Source organism: Pleurodeles waltl, chromosome 4_1 (assembly GCF_031143425.1).
Source record: "Pleurodeles waltl isolate 20211129_DDA chromosome 4_1, aPleWal1.hap1.20221129, whole genome shotgun sequence".
In the NCBI taxonomy this organism is placed as follows: Eukaryota; Metazoa; Chordata; class Amphibia; order Caudata; family Salamandridae; genus Pleurodeles; species Pleurodeles waltl.
This window is the reverse complement of record NC_090442.1, coordinates 672,969,658-672,983,821: the sequence shown is the minus strand read 5'-3', so window position 1 is coordinate 672,983,821 and position 14,164 is coordinate 672,969,658. Positions and strand designations below refer to the sequence as shown.

Here is a 14,164-nt window from a genome sequence, read left to right as displayed (position 1 = left end):
GCTGCAGAATTGCTGACAATGGTACCTGGGCATAATGGCTCTACTGGAGGAGAGGAGATAGCAGCTGAGGTTCAGCCCTGTGGTCCTATGGTTACCCACGGTCCGTGGCTATACCTTTATATTGCTATTGGCTTCCACTCAACTATGTATGTGGTTTTAGAAAAGGCGAGATAAATCAATTTGGTATGCGAAGATACAAAGATGGTGCTCAAAACAGCATGCTTCCTTGTCGACATTCACTTTGTGTCAGTGTCACATGTCTACCTGCTCCTCAACGCAGCATCTTGCCAGATTCTGCTCCACCACTGTGGACATGACCCATAATAAGTAGTAGCTTGGGGGCAGGTGCTTCTGTTTGGGAGCCACAGATCATGAAATGTGGTGGCTATCATTCAGCATGCCAGATGGGCATAAGTACTGCCCAGTGCTAGGAGTGTTCTGAAATGGGTGTCTAAAAGTGACACATTTGTATCTGGCCTGCATTTATAGGTGGGAATTAGAGCATGTTTCTGACCTGCTTGCTACTCTTCTCTACAGATGTCAGTGTGTGCTGGGGGGTGGGGGGACATGGGGGTCACAACTTCTGATCCACAAAACACAATGCAAATACAAGAGAGATAAGTTATGGTTACCCAAGCTGTTCAAACCACTTTGGGCAGGGCAGCCCACACTTGAGAGTAAGCATCATCCTGCTAAAGACTGCAGCTTAATGCTTGGTCACTGGAACAAGTTGATAAAGATGTGCTGTGTGACCATTTTCACACTCTGTAATCAGATCTGATAGAGGAGGAGTAAAGCCCAGCATCCCATTTAATGCTGTTGTAGCACAGCGAAGGCAAACCTGTCTGTGCCAGTCTGCACCTGGACTGCGCCCAGTACCAGGATCCCATTTGAGCCACCGCTACTCCTCCAAGGAACTTCTAGAACTCAATACCCAACCGCACAACAACTACTGTTTCTCGGCCTCCCCACACACAATGAAAGGACCTTTGAGCTGCATCCAGTGCAGTTTCTCCTGCATCTCACACTAGACATTGCTCAACAACACCGCCCAGAGAGCCCATACATATGACCACAATCAACTCCCTAACTCTCCAGTGCTTCATGCTCAACACATGTTTCCTCTGCAAGCATGCCATGGAAATCTGGAATACCAACCCCTCCTAGATGCAGACACTGCTTTCGAAACCGAAACATGGATCAACCCCTCCTCGTCCCCCGACATCGCCACTGCCACCCTGGTTGGATCAAGATGCTCCACCGAGACTGCATCAATAAGCATGGCGGGGGCATTGCCATCATCTGCAAAGAGTTCATCCGATGCACCATCACTGGCGATGGCCAAAGGCCCCTCATGAACACCTCAGTTTCCAAATCCAGACCGATGCCAACACCACTATGAGAGGCACCCTAGTATACAGACCCCCGGTCCCTCAAGCAGCCTTCTGCAATGCCATCACCAATCTAATTGCTCCTCTCACCAAAGGCTCCCCACACTACTTCCTACTCAGCGACCTCAACTTCCACCTAGACAATATCAACAACACCAACTCCTCCACCCTCCACCCTCCTAGAACACCTCAGCAACATCGGTCTCACCCAACTGGTCAACCAGCTCACCCACAAAGCAGTCTTTACATTCAGCAACCCGGTCTCCTTCTCCCACGTCTCTGACCCTATATGGTTGGACCACCACACTGAGCAAAAACTTAAAACCCAGCTGCATCCATGCTAATTTCACCAGCAGACCACATCCTCCTGGCAGCCTTTGCCATTTGCTCAGACCATGTAGCCATTCACGTATAGTATCCGTCTTCACTTATTCCCTTATGGAACTCAGTGCATGTCAGTAGGCTCTCAGTCATTCACTCCTTATCCATTTGCTCCATACCAACCGATGGCCCTCCTCTACCAATGGCTTTCAGTCGCTCAGGCATACCAGGTGACTGCTTCACTTCAGGTGGCAGTCCTTCATGAAATCTCAGCCTATCAGATATAAAGATATAACATCTTACCATACGCTTATGGTAACCATTAATCATCCCATTCTGTCAATCAGGCTGTGTACCTCCAGTGGCTATACCTTGTTCTCCATCAGTCAGGCACAACACAGGGCCCGCCCATTCCAGTAACCACCTGTCACTCACCTTCGATTAATTAAACATGTAGAGTTACTGTCCACTTCCATAGCAGTGCTTCATTCATTCTACTAGGTGGCCATTCTCTTCTAGTTTACGTCGGGGTGACCTTCCACTGCCAGAAGGTCACAGCCATACATGCAGTTATGGGTGACTATTCACTCCGTGTCTGTCCCTCTCCACCCGAATCATTTATGGTTGAAAGTTCACTTCTGGGACCGGCAGGTTTCTGGCACACACACATGTCTTGTGTCCACCCCTGCTCTCTCTTTGAATCGCTGGCGGCGGTCTCCTATGGGGATGCCACCAATGAGGTCCTAACCCACACCTCTTCCCTGTGTCAGTCGGGGTAGGGCTTTAGAAATTAACCCTCAGGCAATATTACCAAGGCTTTGTACTGGGACAGAAAAGGTCAATGTATTTACACCATTTTATTTTCTTGTGTAATAGGGGGTGGAGCAAAAAATATGTGCACTAGGGCAAGCATAGCACAAACATATTTCATGTGTTTAGATCACTTTATATAAGAAGTGAAGAAAATTATTCCCCTCACGTGAACTGTGAAAGATGGGGCTGTTCTGTTCGTGGAAAAAACAGTTTGTTCTAGTTTGTTTTAAGACTTACTTGTGGACTATGGGTCTTAGTTTGTTTATTACTCTATTACTCAGTTAAAAATATTATAAGCAGTCTGTTACATTTAGTTGCACAATCCATTTTTCCTTGTTTTACCTTTATGCCAAAATCTCTCTGTAACATAGACTGGAGCTGTTTCATACTACACAATCATCAAAACGCTGTGAATGGATTTGGCGTAATTGTTTTTTGACACCAGTGCAAAATTTCTGAAATATTGACCCAGCACTGATAAAACGAATCTTCAACCGTTGTTGCTTGCTGAACCTCCTGTTAAACAGTGGGCGCCACACTGTAGTCAATTGTGTGCTTCTTATTAGTTGTTGTGAGAAATTGATTCACAGGGTCTCGTGATTTATTTAGAGAAATCTGGTACAGCTTAAGTATTTCCTCACTGAAAAAGGACTGCAACAAGGAAGAGCAAGAAATTAGTAATGGATCAACTACACACTGGTTCCAACCCTCATTCAGAGTCCAATTGTTCCTCGGCACTGCCCTGATACATATTTCTGTCCCTCTGGTAAAGTCTGGCTGCAGCTCCCATCTGGGAGACACAGGAGGCCGGGCCTGAGTAGAAACCAAAATTATCTCTGGCAAAAATGTTCAGACAGCCACACACTGTACACACACTGGAGGAGGCCACAAGGAGAACGAAGCCAAGGAAGTGTGGTTTGGTGATGGCAGACAATTCTGCTTTCAAAACAGCCTTCTTAGCCTGCAGCCTACCGAGGAAATGCTGTAATGGTAGAATGACCAGTCCAGCCTAGAACAGGGGCGAGGCTGATCCTAAATATAGGGATTCCTGGAGTAGACAGTTTTTAAGAAATAAAAGAAGGACAGCACAATTACGAGTGTGGAATGATGATAAGTTTGGTGCCTGTCTGAGAGTTCAGGCACAAAGTAGGGAATTAGGACTGCCATAAGGAAGAGTCGGACTCAGAGCCATGGATATCATTTGTAAATAATCAAATAATTTCCTGACAGGTGTGAAGCTAACTGGCTGTATTAATTTTCCCGATCATTTGACTTTCTTTTTGGCAATTGTTTTTTTCCAGAATATGGACTTTTTCTGCTGGTCTCTTGGAGCACTACAACTAGTACCCTTGGTTTTAGGCTTGGAGCTAAACACCTACCACAACACCGCAGAGGTGGAAGCTTTTCTGCAGAATGTGGCCAAAGACTACCCCTCCATCACCTATCTGCACAGTATTGGGAAATCCGTGTCAGGTAAGGCTGAGCATAACATTGACACATCTTGTTTCGTTAGGGAACATCTAAGGATCTTCATTTTTGCTACAGTACATAGCTACAGTTTTGTTCCATGAAGTACATATTTTGTAAAACAAAAATACAGCAAACTGTGCTGATTGTCCCAACATTTCCTACTTTTCATGTAATCATATGTCTCTGATTGCTGTTCTGTGAGTTAGACAGACACGTGTTAAGCCGTGTTTCCTGTTTTAGCCTAGTTTTTTATGTTTTTTCCGTGCTTGAGGTATCATATAATGAAAACATTCATCAAAGCCATTAGATCACATGCAACACTTTCTGTTACTTGTTCAAGACCAGCTATTGCAGTATTCAAAATGTTGTCGGCTTCAGGGGCGTAGCTACCATTGGTTTTGCAGACGCAGTGCTCAGGGGCCCAAAGCCCTGAGGGGCCCATTGAATCCTGATAATTGCTGTATTTTCCTACCTCAACAGCAGTCAAAAGGGGCATATTCCTTGCTTGCACCAGGGCCCGTGGCATCCAAGCTACGCTACAGGTCGACTCAATAGGCCAGGCATGAGTTAGAAATTTGCCAACTATCCAGAAAAGCAAAATTGCTGACATATATTTATTTTCATTGATTCAGAGATTGACAAATGTGATTATCCAATTATGTTCACAGGAGCTGTGGACATACTATTCATATGTTTTCAAGTTCCAGGCAATAAAAAGTTACTTTAGCCTTGTAATAAGTACTTCAGCTAGATCAAGAGTAGCTCTTCAACACCAGGTTTGGGTTTGTTTTCTGTTACTGGTAGTTTAGCTTTTCCCAAAAAGTATTCTGGTTGTGCTATATTTTGATATCAAACTGTAAACACAATTACGTGAAATCTAATAGGAACCCTACAGCTTTGGAATTAGATCAGTGACATTTAGCATGAGCTCCGGGAGCCGTTGCCGAATAGACATAGGCCCTTTGCCCACTTGGTTTCATAGAGCTGCATAAAAGTGTATACATTTTGTTATTTTTACAGAAAACACCACTCACTGTCAGTGTGCTCAGACAATAGTTTGTTTATTATCAGTTCTGGTTATTCAACATTATGTACAATCGAATTTCCATACAAGCCCAAAGCTTAAACTGTTCAGCAACACTAGCACTTCGGTCTAGCCACCTGGCAACCATTCACATTTTTGGTTCAGTTGAATGGCAAAGCATTCACCAGAATCGATCACTAGATAATGCTTCATCCCAGAAGAATGATGAAATAGATCCCAGGTTCTGAAAGCGCTAGAAGACCATACAGATAGTTAAAGTGCAGTATGAAATGTACTCAGCAGCCTCCAACTGGTCTCTATAGCAAGAAACGTGCCTTCTTGCTGTTACTTTAACCTGCCCTGGAACTAATGCAACAGTTTTGATGTACAGATGGATTGTATTTGGCTTATAAGTGACCATAGAGTAGGCAATTGTTTAAGATTGCAAGCAAGGAACAGCCTTCATGTCTACTCCGTGGATTCTACCTCATTGAATCACTTTGTTATTGAGCACAGGACTTGAACAGTCTCTAAAACATTCATGTGCTAAAATACAATAACTCTTCCACTCCCTCTTCCTCTCCCTGATACCAGGCCGGATGATGTAATGACAGTAAAAGATCAGATCAGCTCATCTCACCTTAGCACCAGTGTTATGGAAAAGGTGGGCCAACAAGGTTCCTTGTTTGAGCACTGAAGGCCAGACTCTGTATCTGATCATCACTCCAACAGTGTGCCACCATGACAGATGGACCTTCATGACGAAGAGCATATCCTGAAAGAAGACTAGCTCCCTTCTCCATTTGAAAGGGTGGTGGGGTCAGCTGACATTCACCAATGCTAGCAAACTGCAAAAGAGAACACTTTTCCGGAAATACTTGAGTGAGTCCTGGAATTGCAGTAATCTATTTACACAACTTTGCAAAAGAGAGCACCTTTGAAAGTATGGAAGAGATGTGCATAAGAGACAACCACACTTCCTGTCTAAAACCTGTGGCTGTGAAAGAACTGTTGGCAATGAAGCCCACAAAAAGATGATTCTCTGATGTCTAGCTCTTCAATCTCCTGAGCTCCTGAAACACCATCCTTGTGCATCACTCAGCTTTATGTCTAGACCTCTGTAGGGTCAGGAGTTTGTATGAACTCCAGCTGACTAGTTACAAGTTCTTTCTACTGTATCCAATTGCAAGCATATTGTTTTTTGGAGATTTACTTTTGAGAAAGAAATTATCTTCTACGGATCCTTTATGTTTTGGATATAAATCCACTTTCATTTATCAATAAAACCTTTGTATTTTTTATGTTTGCATTTCTTTGGTGAGTTGCCGGTTTTTATAGTTCTTGAACGATTTGCATTGGGAGGCAGGAGGTGGGTCTGCTGATACAGCATTGAAGGCCTTAAGCAAGGAGAATACTCTAATGAAATAACCTTCCTGTAGGGATTCTATGGTGAGAAAAATAACAATGGTGGTGTCAATCTGTCTGGTTATTCTCGGGCTGTCCCTGGTACCAGGAGCCTAGCTGTCAAACCCTGATGCCCCTGAGTTCTTTACCTATGTCCAACTCTGGGTAGACGAAGATGGAGTAGGAAGAGGTTCCAGTTTCAGCTTGTAAATGCGCCGTCTGCATGTGACCCTCAGGATCTAAGTTATTGTGCCCTGTAGTTCTGCTACATTAATGCACTTGTTACCTTTTTCTAGCTCTCCTAGCCTATAAATACTGACAGAGAGCTGTACAGAAAGGGTCTGTACTGCATGCCTGCATTTATAGGTTTATGCCTTGCTTCAGCTATTTAGGAACAGCAAAGTCATTTTAAGGCCCCATCTAGAAAATTAAAATTCGGAACAAGAAGTTATTTCTGAAACAAATAGGATCACTGCACACATGAGAATATCACATGTGTTGTAACTGAAACCGTGTCAGCTATGGTCACTATTTAGGTTAAAGTACAGTTTCCACTTGCGGACTATGTATTGATTTTCATAACTCAACCTGGGAAAATTGTAGAAAAATAATCTTAAATTCTGTTTATTTGTGATTAAAAATAGTATTCAGTGGTTAAAGTAGACATTCTGATAAATGCATGGTAAATGCAGTTTTTTTAAAGTATACTTTGTTGCTCCTGGGAGCTAAGTGGATTACAATGAGTTTGCCTAGTGAATGTCTAGTCTTGTAGAGTACAGCGAAGCTGCTTCTGGAAGTAGAAAACCGAAGCAGTAAAAACAGTGACCACTTAGCATGGATGAGACATCTAAGAAGGGGTAGTAACGTTTTCCCTTTACATAGTGGTTGCAAAAAGGGGTTACATGAACTGAAACCACACATTCCTAGAGCCCCTTTATTCATTTGTCTGTGCCCATACCATGAGGGAGACCTGGTTCCACTAAAAGACAGATGTGAGGTTGCATTTAAGTAGGGGTGTGTAGAAAAAGGAATACCAGGATTGGGTGGAAGTAACTCTCTATTATTCGGCCTGCGCACACAGTAAGAATGGCATCTTATCATCACTTTCTCAGAACATTCCTGGAAGAGCAGCTAGAAGAAAAAGAAAAGAAAACTCTTGACTCCTGTCAGACCAAGCTCTCCAAGGCTCATAAGGCTGGCCTCCTTTCGCTGCCACAGGGACACGAAAGGTAGAATAGCTACCTAAAATGAAAATAGCTTCAGCATCCTGCCTTGTCACGTGGGAGGATTTTAAGAGCCAGAAATGGACAACGTCCCATGGTAAAAACACTGACCAACGCGACTTATCTGTTCTCTTTCCATAGAAGTGATCATGTGTTCGTCCTTTAGGGAATTACCTACTGCTTGTGTCGTCACTACTAGGGTGTAAGAAACTGGTTCTGCCCCATTTAATCCTCGAAGATTCTTTGCTTAGTCCACTATCCGGTAAATGGACTTCTAACATGAGTGAGCTAGAATGTAATTAGGAGCTTAAGACATGATGAACTTGAAGAGTCACAAGAAGTGCAGTTGTGTTGAAATTAATGTCAGAGCAGTATCTTGATTTGCTGTAGGACTGGTGCACCACACCAGTCTCTATGCCTAACTATGACAAAAGTGTACTTTGGTACAGATTTCGCCACTAGTATACCAATTAAGTTTTGGCCTTTAAATCATGCTGCTGTTGGAAGAAGTTAATTCGTTTTCTAGCCAGCTGGAGGCGGGCTTAAAGTCCTCTCCACATAGTAGGGCCATTTGTCAGTAAGTAGGCATGCTCATGAGTTAGGAAAGAGTAGTTAAAGATCAGGATGTGTTCATTTCTTTTCATACTGCACCTGCCCTTGTAAAGCTCAACCCCACAGAAATAAAGGAAGGTAGCCAGACCTCTTGAGCCAGACACCGAAGGGGCTACCCATTAGTGCTTTGGAGGGAGGGGACCAGGCAATTGTGGCAGTTAGGGACCGGGCTTAGGCTCTCACAGAAGGTCTTTTAAGAGGCCACTTTACAATGCTGCCTTGAAAATTCCCAGAATGCTGTGCAGGGAGGCTGGGGAAGAGGAGTGATAATGTGTCATACTAGGAATGGCAGCGGTTCCTACCTTCTGAAACTTTCCATCCCTACTTGAAAAAGACTTTGGAGAACCACCTAAACCTTGTGGAAGAGATGCTGGAAGAATGTCCATCTAGAAGATACCTGACCCCTACTGCAAAGATTGACTCATGGACGTCTGATTTAATGTATCACCTAAGGACTAGGATTTGTTTCTCGAGGGCTAATAGTGCTGCCACACCATAGGTTCCCGTACCACAGTAGAGGTATAAATCAACCAGGTGGGAGGAGCCTGACGGGTTCCCCTAGTTGTTCAGTTGCCTGGTCCTGCAGGAGTGTGTACTCCACAAGGAGGAGCCCCTCACGTCTGATGACCCAGGCATTCTGCAAGTGGCTATGCCAACAGTGGTGAAGATAAAAAGGGCATTCTGTCTTGGGGACCTTGGGGTGCTGCTGAGAAAGATCCGAGACCCAGGAAAAGGGTCAGGCACCCAGACTGGATACAGGCCCTCTGTAAGGAGGGACATAAAGTCAAAATCAATCTGCAAAATACTAGAAGTCAGGAGGACTGAAATATATTTTCCCCAGGGGATAGAGCTCGCCACTAGGAACAAAATACAACGTTCCTTCCCCGCAGTGAATGGTACAACAACTTCAGTGAAAACAAAGGGAGAAGTTAAAGTTTATCCCCCCAACACCCAGGGACTGTCTACTAACGGGCACTCATAGTGCTCTGCTCCAGGAGCTTGTAAATGTTCTGGGGAAGGCCAATGCCCTGGGAAGAGGAGATTGCCAGTAGGGGCATGTGTAGTCTTCCCCACCCCCAGGTGTTATAGAATTATTCCTGAAGAATCTCACGCCCCCAGGGACCGATGCGGAAGACAAGTGGGTGAGATAATAAGCAAAGATGTGATGAGTGCCACCATGCTCCACGCTTGGAAATGACCAGAGGGGTCCCCATCCTCCCATGGGGACAGAAGCCAGAGGAGACTGTAGTGTCTACTTTCTTATGATATTATGAACTGCAATTTCTGAATGTTAAGTTTGACTATTAATTTCTGTTTCTCTACAACATGCTTTTACCATTTAAACAGTTTATGTTCCCCGTGAATATCGATACAGTCACCTCCGATGCACTATTGTTAGCTGTCCTTGCCAGTGCCCTAAGTTCAGTCATTAGGGAAATGGAAAACTGTATAATGACTAAACAGCACTTCCCATGTGAGTCTATGACTGGCAGATATGCAGAACATAAGATACTGCAAAAATGCTATTAAAATTACTCTAAACAACAGAAAAGTACCATGTCATTTTTGGGCCTGCTGGGATGTTGCTGGTTCTATGCCCTCCATTGCTTGAAACCCATTCAAAGCAGATGGGAGAATTGGTGGCCGCATGTTGGAGGAAGAGAGAAGGACCATAAATGATGATTGCCTTTTTAGGTCGAAGCCTACCAAACAGCTCAGCGGTCTGGTTTGCTGAAGACTTCTTAAAGGCATTCTGAAAGCTGCTTCCCTGGTAATGCATTCCACCCATTGCTTATCACTGGCTTTGTGATTTGTAACTTAAATTTGCTTGGTTTGTATTTGCTGGATTTATTTGTTTTAGGCTGTCCAGCTTGAGTTTGTCCCTCCTGTGGAGCATAGTCTATTTATTATATTCTTTCATGGTGCTCTCTTTCTGTAAACAGGTCTTTAAATCTTGTTCTTCTCTTGTCACACGTGCTGTGCATTTAAAGTCAGAGGTCAACTGTCAGGCTCTACCTTTTGAGGGAACTAGGTGTTTACTTTTTTTTCCTCTGACTTCAAAGTGAGTGTATTTATGTTACAATCCTGCTGGCTACCCATGCAAGGGGAAAGCTGTAAGATGTTTTTCCTACCATACAGCAACATTTAAGTACCTGTAAATAAACTGTGCAAATATTTCAGAATATATCAGATTAGGCAAGCACAAACAAAGCACTTTTTTGTAATTCTGAAGAGTGAAGGAAAAATATTTTAATGCAATCAAAACAAATCAATATATTTGGTAATACCATTTCCACACATTATCATTTGTGCACTGTATAGCTTTGTCAGTAAAACTGTGTGTGCAAATGTTATGGTTATTTCAATTGAAAGTGTGTTGTCTGTAATGGCAGTGCGCTACACCTCCATGCATACTCCTCTCTATGCAACTCCACTCTACAACACTCTGTGCCTGTTCATACTACAACACTCTACTCCATGACAAACTACAACACTCTACTCCCCTCAATGCTATGCCACTCCACTCTACACCTCTCCACTCAACACTCCATGCCACTCCACTCTACTCTATGCCAATCTACTTCACACCGTCCTACTCCACGCCACTCCACTCCATGCCACGTCAATCTAGGCCACTCTGCACCACTTCACTCCAGGGCACTCTATGCCATTGGACTCTACACACTCCACTCTACGCGACTCCATTTTACACAACTCCACTCTACGACACTTCACTCCACTCTACTCCACTCCACTGCATGCCACTCTATGCCACTTCACTTTACAACACTCCACTCCATTCTACAACACTCCACTTTATGACCCTCCACTCCACAGTACTCCACTCTATGACCCTCTACTCCATTCCACTCTACCCCACTCCATGACACTCTACTCCACTCTGTGCCACTCCACCCTATGATGCTCTAGGCCACTTCACTTTAGGCCACTTCACTTTAGGCCACTCCACTCTAGGCCACCCCACTCTATGACACTCAAATCTATGACACTCTACCTACAGCACTGTAACACTTTATGCCATCCTATGCCATTCCACTCTACACCTCTTTACTACACTCTATGCTATGCCCCTCTACACTATGCCGCTCCACTCCATGGCACTCTACTCCACTCTACGCCACTGTTTTCCACTCTACTCCATCCATGCCACTCTATGCCCCTCCACTCTACAACACGATACACCCGGACACTCCACTTTGAGCTACTTTTGTCTACACCACTCCACTCTATAATACTCTATGACACTCTACTCTGCTCTATGCCACTTCACTCTAGGACACTTTACTCCACTCTATGACACTCCACTCTACTCTACTCTGTGACACTCTACTGCATTCCACTCTATGACACCTTACTGCACTCTACTCCACTCCAATCTATGACACTCTACACCACTTCAGTCTAGGCCTCTCTAGGCCACTTTACTCTATGACACTTTAAGACCCTTCACTCTGTACCATGCCACTCTGCACCACTCACTCTATGACACTCCACTCTATAACACTATACTCCATGACACTCTGTGCTATGTTACTCTATGCCCCTCCATTCTATATCACTTCACCTTGTGACATGTGCTTCGCTCCATTGTATGCCACTCCACTCTATGTCACTCAATGCCACTCCACTTCTCTCTACGACCCTCCACTCTAGAACACTCTGACATTCCACTCCACTCCACGCCATCTCTTTCCACTCTATGCCCCTTCATTCTTTGACACAACACTCTACTTCACTCCAGTCTACGCCTTTGTATGCCATTCCACTTTAAAACACTCTACTCTATGACACTCTACTCCACCATATGCCACTCCATGCCACGCTATGACCGTCCATGACACTCTGCTCTGCGACACACCACTCTACGCCACTCCACTCTATGCCACTTCATTCTTCTCCATTCCACTCCACTCCATTCTACATCACTCTACTCCACTGTATGGCAGGACACTCTCTGCCTCTCTATTCCATTGTATGTCCCTCCATTGTATGCCCCTCCACGCCTTTCTAACACTCCACTCTACATCGCTGCACTCTACTGTGCTCCACAACACGCCATCTACTCCAAGACACTCCACTCTATGACACTGAATATCATTACACTTCATGACATTCCACTGAACAGCACTCTCCTCTACCCTACAAACATTTAGCAATTCTGAACAACAGCCACTCTGTGGTCCAACATAGCTGAAACCCATTAGAAAAGCTAATAGCTCTTGCGTAGGTGAGACCAATTTGCTTTGCTATTGCTTGTTTGCACACGCAAAGGGACTTTAGCAGCTGCTAAACTCTCTTTCCCATCGTTACACACTCTCATCTTTGAATTGTCCCATTATTGCGAGGCTTGCAATGCTCACAGCAGAAGACAACAATAACTATTTGATTTGCTGCACGCTTGAAATTCCAGAAACAAATGTTCCCTCCTTTTCACAAAAAAGCCATCCAGATCAGATAACAATTCTTCCTCTTTGTGAACAATTACGCTCGAATCCAAACAATGGCTATATAGTATAAAGTTAACCACAGACACCCTCTCTTTGTGGATTCAAAACTAATACTGTGCTCCTCCTGAAGACGAGGCTGGCAATAGTTTTACACTTATTTCTGCAAATCCAAAAGAGGCTAAGCACCCACCTTTAAGGCGCATTAATCTGACCACTAATACTTACTCCCCAAGCTTCTCTGGCCACTTCCCCAGTAATGGCCAAACTTCTCTCGTTCTTGTATTGGACTTCGAACATTACTCCCTCCCATTTTCTGACATAGATTTTATGCCCCTTTATTTTTTTTTGTCATCACAGTACTGTGTGTAAAAATATTTTGTCAAGTGAAAGCTGGTTTGTTTAATTAAAATTCATAGGAGAGTGAGACAATATCAAAACATAGGTTGTCAGCAAAGATTGATTGAAAGAACAGATCTCCCTATGTCCCAAGTCCAGTGATCTTTAAATCCATTTGACCTAGTCTGCTAATAGAGGAATTGCACTTTAAAGTAGGCTTTCAATCCTAGAACAGTCTGACAAATGTTAGTAACACAATGTGCTTACAAATGTACCATTTGTACGTAATTCTCACCAAATGCTGTGGACAGAGCGTCAAATTCTCCGATCCTTGATCTTCAGATCTCGAAGTTTGATCAGTGTCACTGCTCTAACGTGCTTAAAAATGCACTTTTGCTAATATGTTTTCCAGATGCTCCTTGAAAGAGAATTCCCAAAATGCCCCCTTTGATATGTGACGCCATATAAAATAAGCTTTCTATAGAGCTTTTAATGCTGCAGTTTTCCTGTTTATGTTCTATAAATAACAAGTATTACTATAACATAAATGATTGGAACTCGGTTTATTAAAACCAGAAGGATAAAATGGAGAGTTTGCCATGCCTGGACTCAAACTCATACTTTTTTCGGTCAAACACACATGTAAGTAGCCCCTTAACTAATAAACCATATTACTTTGTTTTAGAACAAATCTTTTATGCATGCATTTATTCATAGGGGTGTGGTGCTGTGTAGACGGTGCTCCTGTCCCTTGGACATGTCCAGGGAGCTTGCATCTTATGTGGGGTGATCGACCGCTGCTGATTGGTTTCCACGCTCTGCCTGGTCCCAGGGAAGCCAAAGAGGTCTGAGTAATTCATGTGAATGATACGAATTAAATAATGGGAAAATGAATGTGTTGGGCAAGCACAGTACTAGAAAAAGTGCTTCTGAATGAATGGAAGATTAATCTTAGAAACAGAAGGTGTTGTGTGAGACTGGAAGAGGGGGTTGTGGGGAGAGAGCTTGAGTGGAAAGGTGTTTTCATGCAACATATAACAAAACAAAGGAGCAGATGCCCTACAGTAGTAATGTAAAAAAGAACAATAATTTGCAATGCAA

At 43.7% G+C, this 14,164-nt stretch overlaps 1 protein-coding gene across 7 annotated transcripts in view; it reads left to right on the top strand.

Moving 5' to 3' along the window:
* CPM (carboxypeptidase M) overlaps window positions 1-14,164 on the top strand; it is a 211,192-nt gene that overhangs the window by 72,350 nt on the left and 124,678 nt on the right. For 5 of the 7 annotated variants that reach the window (XM_069229187.1, XM_069229186.1, XM_069229192.1 and 2 more), the window contains one exon: window positions 3,827-3,998. In XM_069229187.1, coding sequence (XP_069085288.1) covers window positions 3,830-3,998 — 169 coding nt within the window. In that variant the 5' untranslated portion in view covers window positions 3,827-3,829. Of the gene's footprint in view, window positions 1-3,826; window positions 3,999-14,164 lie in introns of those variants that run through there. The other 2 variants (XM_069229188.1, XM_069229189.1) reach the window with 2 other exon arrangements.